The sequence below is a fragment of the Anabrus simplex genome, chromosome 5 (genome assembly GCF_040414725.1).
Source record: "Anabrus simplex isolate iqAnaSimp1 chromosome 5, ASM4041472v1, whole genome shotgun sequence".
Classification (NCBI taxonomy): Eukaryota; Metazoa; Arthropoda; class Insecta; order Orthoptera; family Tettigoniidae; genus Anabrus; species Anabrus simplex.
Window position 1 is genome coordinate 79,058,082 of NC_090269.1, and position 12,092 is coordinate 79,070,173.

General features: G+C 40.4%; 1 protein-coding gene across 1 annotated transcript in view; it reads right to left on the bottom strand.

The window, feature by feature from the left end:
* Positions 1–1,624: 1,624 nt before the first annotated feature.
* Glut1 (Glucose transporter 1) overlaps positions 1,625–12,092 on the bottom strand; it is a 250,614-nt gene continuing 240,146 nt past the window's right edge. The window contains exon 11 of the mRNA XM_067146970.2: positions 1,625–1,741. Coding sequence (XP_067003071.1) covers positions 1,690–1,741 — 52 coding nt within the window. The 3' untranslated portion in view covers positions 1,625–1,689. The remainder of the gene's footprint in view (positions 1,742–12,092) is intronic.

Here is a 12,092-nt window from a genome sequence, read left to right on the forward strand (position 1 = left end):
CCTCCTTGGCCAACTCTTGTAGGGAGCACTTCAGCCCTAGAGGAGCAGAGTAAATGTCACTCCTAAATTTTCGAACGTAGAGTTGACATAAACCCAAAACTAAAGAGCTTAAGTGTAATTCAAATATCCTCACCCTGATTGAAATATGTGTATGATGTGTACTCACTACATTAAATGTGGAGACATGTACATCTCAGCAGAAGAAGCTAAGCTGTATTTACCCCTATCTGGTGTAGTAGTAAAAAAAAATTGACAATGTGTTATGATGCGAGACACTTGACTTGAGAGAGAACGCGTGGTCTTCAGCTACAGGTCAAAGCTTGTTCGCGATGACGTCACTACCGCTCTTGCTACTAAGATAACGTTACTCTACTTAGATCTGAATTATTTTATGAGGTAACGTGGAGGGGTAGAATTTTATTAATGCGACGAACGACCGACCGTCCAGCCACCCTCGATGACCGTGACCGGCGACATCTGAGACGGATTGTCAATAGTGACAGACGGGCAACCGTGCAACAAATCACGGCTCAATTCAACACAGGCCGTGCTAGATACGTCTCCCAGTGGACAATCCGTAGGAACATGGGTTCTATATGGTATGGGAGCCGGCGCCCACTGTTAACTCAACGTCATCGGGCACACCGACGCGCATTTGTCGCCAGTCACCAGGGATGGACACTGGAACAATAGCGTAACGTGATACGGTCGGACGAATCACGATTTCAACTGCACCATGCTGATGGGAGGCACCGCGTATGGCGCAGACCACATGAAGCGATGGATCCCGCCTGCCTCGAAGGTGTGATCCAGGGCGCTGATGTCCCTGTTATGGTCTGGGGTGCATTTTCCTGGTATGGAATGGGCCGCCTAGTTGTTCTGGAAGAGACTTTGGTTCGCGATATGTTGAGCTGCTCGGAGACCATCTCCACCCATTTTTGGCCTTCCAGCGCCCAAACGGTACTCCGGTGATAACGCACCGCCACATCGCTCCCACGTCGCCCGGGAATGGTTCCAGGAACATGCAGCGTAAGTCCAACGACTGCCATGGCCACCCGGGAGCCCCGATATGAATCCTATCGAGCATATCTGGGATGTCCTGGAACGCAAGCTCCGTGCCATGGATCATGCACCCACGAACAGACCAGCATTGGCGGCCGCTCTGCAAACCATTTGGTGTAAGAAGCGTCCAGAGGACTACCAGGGATTTGTCGGCTCAATTCCACGGCGTCTCACTGCGGTTCGCAGGGGCAGAGGAGGCCCCACACGCTATTAGGTGACTATCCCATGATATTTGCTAAGTCAGTGTATGTATGTATGTATGTCATGATACAAGGTATGTTGCTGTCGCCTATCATTAATCTGTTCAAGGTTGATCCAAATCTTGGCGCGGCTTTGTAATTAAATTACATAAAATTACTCATCATAAAAACTACGTTTTGGATTTTTTTCAAACCACTTCCTCTGGAACAATAAGAACCAGTTGTGATTTTTTGAGCAAAATCGGTCCAGTAGTTTTTGAGCCCATTCAAGACAAACAAATAAATATTAATTTTATATATTAGAAGGTTAGAATTACAACGATCCATAACATTATAACATTTAGGATGGTCACCAGTGTGCGTAGAGGTACTGCCACGACTGTTGTGATTCCACCACGATTATTGTGAGTGTGCCATCAATCACGTTCTACGCTAATTCCAGGTCAAGGAAACCAGCCACACGGCAGTGGATAACCAGGCTGCAGATGGAAACAAAGCTACTGTTCATCCTCTAGGAATCTACAGGTGAGAAATTATTGACTATGTCTACATGGCATGTACAAAGAATGCAAGCACAGATTAGAAATCTGGCTATAATCAAAATGGAACTAGTAAGGTACAACATAGAAATATCAGGACTTACAGAAACACACTGGTTAGGACAAAGACACTTCCATGAACCACCATGATAATTACATTTACATTTCTGGATGCCACCAGAGCAGTTCACTGGAGTAGCATTACTACTATCGGTAAGGCTAAATAAACCTGTTATAGTCTTCCAGAACATTAGTGACCGTAATCTTTGTAAAACTAGAAGGCATATTTTAGAAGATGAACATAAAGTACATATGCCAATTTCCAATGCAGGTGAAAATGAAATTGATGACTTTCACTGTCAACTGAAAGCTATAATACGAAATACTCCAAGTAAAGGAATAACCGTTATGAGGCGACTTCAATGCAAATGTTTGTGAAATATCTCAGAATGCTTATTTTCTGCTAATGGTTTAACATCGCACTAACACATTGAAGGTTTTGGGCAGCAAGGGGTTGGGAAATGGCTAGGATTAGGAAGGAAAACCGATGCCTTGATTCCGAAAATAACGTCATATTTTTCGTATCATGTGTAGTTTTGATGCAATTCTGTTTTGGACTTCTGACTTCTGTTTTCTAGACATGGGAGGTAAGTTGGATTGCAGATAAGACAGAGTAGAGCTGCAACCTCAGACCACTTGTATAAACAGAAATGTTTTAAACCCCAGTCCTTATCCGATGTTTATGTTGGGCTGCCATTCCTTTTCAAGATAAACTAGGTTAATATAGTCAGTGGTGCTTGAACTACACTCCAACAAGTATGAGTTTACTGAATTGTTTACATTCATTTGTATCAATGCGTGTGTGAATTAATGTGAATATAAAAATTGTGTTTCAGTCTATTGTTATTCATGTTACTTTTATGTTAGTATTTTAAGGTCGCCATGGCTAGTGTATCAGGGGTGCACAGAAGGCAGTATAAACTAAGTCCTCGAAAGTTTTGCTACATTTGTGGAGTTTGTGTGTTCGATTCCAAGGTGCGTCAAACAGACTCATTTGTAAAGGATCTTTATTTCTGTTATTTCCACTTGAAAGTTGGAGATCAAGGCAAATATCTGGCACCTCATATTGCATGCAACACCTTTGTCAAGGGACTTCGTCATTGGTATGAGGGCAAACAAAACAGTGCTGTTTGCCATACCCATGCAATGGCAAGAGCAGAACAATTCGACACATTGTCAATGATACCAGAAAGAAATCTGGGACACATTGAAAAATTATGTGATAACAGCATTACAATCATTCAAAACTGAATGGCACAAACATAACAGAGGCTATGGATATCAGAGGAGACACTGCATGTTACTGAGACTAGGCAGAAGCAGGAGAAGGCAGAGGAGGATTCACGAAACTTACACTCTCTCAGCCAAAACATATAATCGTAAATAAGACCGATATAGGTAATACTTAGAAGTATGTAAAGAGAAACTCATGAACGTCATGCAGTTAGGGGTGCGCAGTTGTGAGCTTGCATGTTCGAACCCCACTGTCGACAGCCCTGAATATGTTTTTCCGCGGTTTCCCATTTTCACACCAGGCTGTACCTTAATTAAGGCCACGGCCGCTTCCTTCCCACGCACAGCCCTTTCCTATCCCATCGTCGCCATAAGAGCTATCTGTGTCGGTGTGATGTAAAATAAATTGAAAAACCTCAAGAACAGAAAAGTCAGTCAAGAGATTTCTTTAGGAAAATTAAATTAATTGCAAGAGAGTTTAGACCAGAAAGATAGGCTGCTGAAAATTGCAGTGGAAACTTGAAAACAAATGTGGATGAAAAAGTAATAGTGTGCGGGACATACTGTCAAAACCTGTATAAAGGAGACCAGCAACATGAGTATGAAGATTACAGTAAAGGAGACATGGAATAGCCTGACACAGTTGAGAGTAAAATCCAATCAGTAATGAAGAAGCTAAAAGAAAACAAGGCATATGTACAGTATATACCAGTCTTCCGGTATTTGTTGTTTGTGTTTTGTATTGAGTATTTTCCTTAAATTCTACTTTTTAGATTATGGTAAAAGGCCATGTTGACTGTTTGACTTGCAAATATTGCTCATTAGATTGTGGTGAAAAGTTGTGTTGACTGTTTGATTTTCAATAGTCCTATGGTAGCTTGTCTGTTATATGAAACGGTGGTCTTCTGATTAGGGCAGCTTGCCTCACGATCTGCAACCAGCAGAAGATCGTAACATATTAAAATGTGACATAAAATAGAAATGTTCCCAATTTAAATAGATCGCGGGACGAGGGATGTATTGGAAAGCTGTGTCGTCTTGACTCACCTTATCTGGAAAGATGTTTATTCCGCGCTGCCTTGGGGATCTGTCTTTGTGCACGACCTAGAGTATAAAAAGGTGGGTCGGGGCATTGCCTACGAGATATACAATGCCGGGACATAGCTATTAATTTGTCGCTGAAAAACCGGTTCGACCGTGTTCACAGTTTGGCCGCTAGATGTCAGGTTTCCATTCTGTTCTTGGCGGACTTTAATATCGTGATATGCGGAGTAATTGTGATGCTGTGTTGATTTTGTACAATTTATTGTATATATTGTTTCTGTCGGTGAGTGTCTATGAGTTTGAGAAGAAGGTGCACTGTTGTGTACCTCTCTGTATTTCGGATGACACTAAAAAAGCATGAAAATTTACGTTCCATAGTTTCCCTTCTGAGTGCTGTTTAAGGGAGAAATGGAAGCAAACTATTTCTAGGCAAGGTGATATAGTAGGATATCTTTAGGTACCTAGCAATTCTTCTCATAAAACAGATTTCAGTGTAAACACATCAATCAAATTTCCTTGTGTTTTTATTGTGTATCCTGTTCAAAAAACAGGAAAATGTCAAACGCAGGAAGCGTCCAGCTCCCAAAAATGATGTATTGCCATCAAAATTTAGTAAAAGTTCCGATTCAGATAACAATGAACATACACAAACGAAAAAGGAGTACAAGTCTCATTTCTATATCAAGGAAAGTCTACGAGTATCTCTGTTAAATCTAAAAAACCTACGGATGAGAAAATCAGATACCAGATTACCGAAAATAATTTGTAAATTGACAAGTAGGATACGGGTAATGAAATCAGAAAAAAAGATTTACGGTATCTGAACTTGACCAAAAAGCAAACCAAATTTAAAAGCATGCAAAAATTGGTCATTTAGGAGCTTTATTCCTGTTAGAACGAATTTAATTTTCTTCTTCTTTCTTCATCCGTTTACCCTCCAGTGTCAGTTTTTCCCTCGGACACGAGGGAACCCACTTCTACCGTTCAAGGGTAGTGTCCTGGAGAACCAGAATTTGGGTCGGGGGATACAGGTGGGGACGTTGACCAGTACATCGCCCAGGCAGCCTCACTTGCTATGCTGAACAGGGGCCTTGTGGAGGGATGGGAAGATTGGAAAGGACAGGCAGGGAAGAGGGAAGGAAGCGGCCGTGGCCTTAAGTTAAGTACTAACCTGGCATTTGCCTGGAGAAGTGGGAAACCACGGAAACCACTTCGAGGATGGCTGAGGTGGGAATCGAACACACCTCCACTCAGTTGACCTCCCGAGGCTGAGTGGACCCCGTTCCAGCCTTCGTACCACTTTTCAAATTTCGCGGCAGGGCCGGGAATCGAACCCGGACCTCCGGGGGTGACAGCTAATCACACTAACCACTACACCAGAGAGGTGAACACAAATTTAATTTTACGGGAAGAAAAAAGAGAAATACGGTGAAACGACGCTAAATATTTGCGTAAAGGGCATAACATCGCTCACCAAACAGCGGCGTCAATATGAATGCCAAAATATCAGATGTGCGGAGGAAAAGATTGGATCGCTGATAACTGGGAAAAGGCGATGAAACCCAAAGTTATTATGACCGCAATCTCGATCCGCTTATCGGATACTCTCGAGGCACAATTAAAGGAATCGGTAAGAAGTGACAAACTCGCTGTCAGATTTCCCTACTTCTTTCGTGAATTACTTATTTCGTTTAAGCACATTGTAAGAAATACGTTGTAGAAAATAAGTCAAACAATTGTCCTTGGTCCATCTTTGATCTTATATCTATTTGCTGCCTTCTGAAATTACTAGTTTTAATGAATTTTTATAGTTTTTCATATTCGAATGAGCGGGCGAAACAGATCAGTAAAGAGAACTCTAGCGGCACATGCCGGAAGTATCTCGAGGACGAGTCTAGTGTGCTGTATTTCCCAGCATTGTGTATCTCGTAGGCAACGGCGGGGGTAAGGTTGCACATGACAGCTGCGCACAATGTTGGTCATACTGCAATGGCGCACGAAGGGATGTTGGCGCCGCAACAACATGTGAGTTTTTGAGACATGGAAGAAATATTTTTAATGTCAACGCGATGATACACAATACAAATGAAATTCGCCGACAAAAATCTAACTTTCTACTCACCGATTATTCATCATACAAAATGATACGAGATAAATTTACTATGAAGTTCTTATTATTGCGATGTTAGAAAATACGGAAGAAATCGACCGATAGGAATCTCACTTTAAATACAGCAATACATGTTAGAATAATATACACCGGTGCTAACACAAAAGGTTTCAAGTAAAATCTATAACATTTACGAATATTCAGAAACCTTATTTTCATACCTGATTCACCAAAATAGAGGCTCGATACCCTCCAGATCACTCTCATCACTACCGTCGCCTTCATTGTCATCGTCTAGGCAGATCATCAACTCCTGACAGTCACTGATGATGCCATGTATTGTCATTGCCGAATTAATGAATGTTGCGACATGGCTAACTTTCTTCATCCGCAAAGCCGCATCCATTCGAGCAATACTCTCTCGTAGCAGTCCTTCCACTTCAATAATTATGAAGGACATGTTATTAGTGCGTACGTAATATTTTAATTCACCCCATACTGGACCAACACATTGGGTTGATGTGACAGTGGTACGGCAACAACCTAATAACCTCGTGGCGTTGTTCCTTTTGCTACCTCGTCGACTAATTTAGTCATACACATATGCGCTGTGATATTTCTTTACTGCAGGCATTCTACTAACTGTTCTTTACGGGCGCTCGAAGTAGGGGTCTTGTTCATTATTACGGAGTGGTAAGGTGCATTGTCCATAACAATGACAGAAGGGACTGTCAGCTGTAATAATCGTACCGTGTCTTCGTATTGCATCAGCCTAGAAATAATTAATTCATGTTACAGGAGATAGCTTAATTCGTTTCTTTTCCGAAGTGCTGTGAAACAAGTCCCTACCAGTGGCGGCTGGTGGTTTCCAAGTTCAGTGGTGCACAATTTTTACCAATGATAATATGATTACAGGCTAATTTTCAAATCCAGATACATCAACAATATTTCTTTTTATTAGAAATAAAACAATCATTTTACATTTCTATTTTCAGGAATATTACTACAACCTATTAAAATTTTTTTATTTTAAAATATTTTACCATTTTGGAATGAAACACTTTGAAGTAGCTGATTCCGGTATTGAAAAAAACCTTTCTTAATGTATCTGGTTTCGAAATTAAACGTCGCGTAGGCCTACCTGTCCGTCTCACCTCGGATTTTTCTTCGGCAGTCCGTTGCGGAAACGGCCCAGTCATTAAAGACTGTACCGAATTCATGATCTGGCAAAATACCACTAACTGATAAAAATGCACAATAATAAAAACACACACGCTGACACGAATGTTTACTCAATGAAATCAATAAGCTACTTATAGCTTGTACGCACATAACAAAGCTCATGGCTATACTGAAAGAAATGGCGGTTTTTATTCTCAAATTTAAAGCCATTAGTTATATATCGAGTCATGGCCGACTGGATCCCTCGCTGCGCTCGGAGCTAGCTACAGCGACGTATCAAGTCGGCCGTGATCCAGCAGATGAACTTCCATCTAATGTCTCCAGATGACATCCCTGTTCTATAACAGACTCTCACATTGAGCAACAACGGTCTCTAGCGACTTTCCCTATAAGCAATACTTGCCATAATGCTATTACATTAGGGTAAAGCAAATTTGCATAATCATTTTGTTTCAACAAAATATGTACATTTCTTAAATCACCCATATTTTTTCAGTGCTTGACAACCATAGCCGACTACTGTAGATGGCTCTGTTGACAACGCATTACGGCATTCCAAATGGGGTAAGTTGGAACACAACCAGCCACACTCATATGCATATGTATTTTCCTGAATTAAACAAAAATATATTGAGTAATCTAAATTATAAAACTTTACCTAAAACAAATAGGGGATCAAGTTGGCCGTGCTATATAGTAGTTGGTTAAGTCAGAGCACGACCGACTTGATTCGTCGCTCGAGCGCAGCGAGGGATCCAGTCGGCCGTGGTAGTAGGAGCCAGGTTGATAAACCTCCATTTAAGCAATGTATAAGAAGCCACGCCTATCTTTTCCTCTCCCCGCGTACCCCTCTACCAGCCATGGTGCCATCCTACCTCAGGTTGACTCTCCACTGCAAACTTTTGGGCTCCTGCAGTGAACATCTAAGAATATCGGCTTGTAAAGTCTCCTGTAGCCGATACTTACTCTTTCAAGTTCTTAAAAGGTTTGTCTTGTTGAAAGAAAATACAGTAGTTGAGTAATCTAAATAATAAAGCTTTACCTAAAATAAACAGAAAATATTAATGGGGTTAACGCAAACCTGCAACTTCATGCAGAAACCGCCCCTGGTCCCTACTATCAGCTCCGTTCTGTTCTTGGAGGCGATCACCTCTCTGAATAACAGCAAATAGTGTAGAGACAATACGTGACACTTCCGGATTTAGCCTTGTTAAAATGGGAGACAAGTCGCAAGTGGCGCTCCTAGTGGTTTGACCTGAAAATTCGCGCTAAATTCAAATATCAATGGAAATGTATATACGGAAATGGGTAAATAAATTACGTCTAGAAAGAAAGTGTTTTAAGATATTAACTTCAAAGTTGCTAAAGCAATTCTGGATAAATGAATGAATAATTATTTAACAGATTATTATTTAAAGACTGATATTAGACATATAATCAAGATATGAAGTGGACTGCTGTGAAAGTGCTTGATCTTTAATTTATGCATTACATTTTTAGCTTTAGAATTTCTGCTTGAACGTTCACAGCTAGACTTTTATTTTTCTCATTTAAAAGCATTGTATCATCATATTAAAACGCTTGTCAACAAAAATATCGACACATTCCTTACACACATGATTCAATAAATTTACATTTAAGAGCTGGACAATTTTCCTTTTAACTTGAAGCCTACTAACAGAAAGGAAATCTATAAATTGAGCCTCAAAAACATTCAGACTTTCCCTATAAGCAATACTTGCCATAATGCCATTACATTAGGGTAAAGCAAATTTGAATCATCATTTTGTTTCAACAAAATATGTACATTTCTGAAATCACCCATATTTTTTTCAGTGCTTGACAACCATTGCCGACTACTGTAGATGGCTCTGTTGACAACGCATTACGGCATTCCAAATGGGGTAACTTGGAACACAACCAGCCACACTCATATCGTTAGACACGTGGGGAAAGTGTGTGGAGGAAAGGGAACCAGGGTAGAATGTTATCCAGGAATTAGGTTGAGGCAGATGTTGAGGAAAGTAGAAGAGAGGGAGGAGGGGAAGGAGAAGGTGGTAGTGTTTCACGTTGGTACCAACAACGTAAGGCAAGCTGACATAAGTACCAACATAGTTGGAGATGTGTGGGATCTGGTAAATGCAGCACGGGTGAAGTTTAAGAAAGCGGAGATTGTTATTAGTGGAATACTGTGTAGGAGGGATACTGACTGGAGGGTGATTGGGGATTTAAATGAGACTATGGAGTGGGTATGTGGGAAACTGGGAGTGAAATTTCTAGATCCTAATGGGTGGGTAGGAGATAGGGATCTGCGCTCGGATGGCCTTCATTTAAACCGCAGTGGTACGTATAAGTTGGGAAATTTGTTTGGAAGGGTAATAGGGAGGTACATTCAGGGAAACGGGATGGCCTAGGGAGCGGTGATAAGGGAACAGGGAACTGGAAATCAAGTAGGGATGACATAAAATTGTTAGTGCTGAACTGTAGAAGTATTGTAAAGAAAGGAAAAGAATTAAGTAATTTAATAGATATATATTTACCAGATATTGTAATAGGAGTTGAATCATGGCTGAGAAATGATATAATAGATGCAGAAATTTTCTCACGGCACTGGAGTGTGTATCGTAGAGATAGGATACGAAAGGTGGGAGGGGGAGTTTTCATTCTGGTGAAAGAAGAATTTGTAAGCTACGAAAAAGTTAAAGATGAGACACATGAAATTCTAGGTGTAAGGCTCATTTCTAAAGATAATAGGCAACTTGATATATTTGGAGTGTACAGATCGGGAAAGGGTAGCACTGATGCGGATTCGGAATTATTTGATAGGATAGTCAGCTATGTGGGAAACGACATGGAAAGAAATGTGATTGTAGCGGGAGATCTGAATTTGCCAGATGTAAATTGGGAAGGAAATGCGAACGACAGGAAACATGACCAACAAATGGCAAATAAGTTAGTTAGGGAAGGACAGCTGATTCAGAAAGTGATGGAACCAACCAGAGGGAAAAATATCCTGGATGTGGTGCTGATAAAACCAGATGAGCTCTATAGGGAAACTGAAGTAATAGATGGTATTAGTGATCATGAAGCTGTTTTTGTGGTAGTTAAAAATAAATGCGATAGAAAGGAAGGTCTTAAAAGTAGGACTGTTAGGCAGTACCATATGGCTGATAAAGCAGGTATGAGGCAGTTTCTAAAAAGTGACTATGATCGGTGGAAAACGGTAAATAAAAATGTAAACAGACTCTGGGATTGGTTTAAAGAAATTGTTGAGGAATGCGAAAACAGGTTTGTACCTTTAAGGGTGGTAAGGAATGGTAAAGACCCACCTTATTATAATAGAGAAATAAAGAGACTAAGAAGGAGGTGCAGACTGGAAAGAAATAGAGTTAGAAATGGCTGTGGAAGTAAGGAGAAATTGAAGGAACTTACTAGAAAATTGAATCTAGCAAAGAAGGCAGCTGAGGATAACATGATGGCAAGCATAATTGGCAGTCATACAAATTTTAGTGAAAAATGGAAGGGTATGTATAGGTATTTTAAGGCAGAAACAGGTTCCAAGAAGGACATTCCAGGAATAATTAATGAACAAGGGGAGTGTGTATGTGAGTATCTTCAAAAGGCAGAAGTATTCAGTCAGCAGTATGTAAAGATTGTTGGTTACAAGGATAATGTCGAGATAGAGGAAGAGACTAAGGCCAAAGAAGTAATAAAATTTACATATGATAACAATGACATTTACAATAAGATACAAAAGTTGAAAACTAGAAAAGCGGCTGGAATTGATCAGATTTCTGGGGATATACTAAAGACAATGGGTTGGAATGTAGTACCATATCTGAAGTACTTATTTGATTATTGTTTGGTCGAAGGAGCTATACCAGATGAATGGAGAGTTGCTATAGTAGCCCCTGTGTATAAAGGAAAGGGTGATAGACATAAAGCTGAAAATTACAGGCCAGTAAGTTTGACATGCATTGTATGTAAGCTTTGGGAAGGCATTCTTTCTGATTATATTAGACATGTTTGTGAAATTAATAACTGGTTCGATAGAAGGCAATTCGGTTTTAGGAAAGGTTATTCCACTGAAGCTCAACTTGTAGAATTCCAGCAAGATATAGCAGATATCTTGGATTCTGGAGGTCAAATGGACTGTATCGCGATTGACATGTCTAAAGCATTTGATAGGGTGGATCATGGGAGACTACTGGCAAAAATGAGTGCAATTGGACTAGACAAAAGAGTGACTGAATGGGTTGCTATATTTCTAGAAAATAGGTCTCAGAGAGTTAGAGTAGGTGAAGCTTTGTCTGACCCTGTAATAGTTGAAAGGGGAGTTCCTCAGGGCAGTGTTATCGGACCTTTATGTTTTCTTATATATATAAATGATATGAGTAAAGGAGTGGAATCGGAGGTAAGGCTTTTTGCGGATGATGTTATTCTCTATAGAGTGATAAATAAGTTACAAGATTGTGAGCAACTGCAACGTGACCTCGAAAATGTTGTGAGATGGACAGCAGGCAATGGTATGTTGATAAACGGGGCTAAAAGTCAGGTTGTGAGTTTCACAAATAGGAAAAGTCCTCTCAGTTTTAATTACTGCTTTGATGGGGTGAAAGTTCCTTTTGGGGATCATTGTAAGTATCTAGGTGTTAATATAAG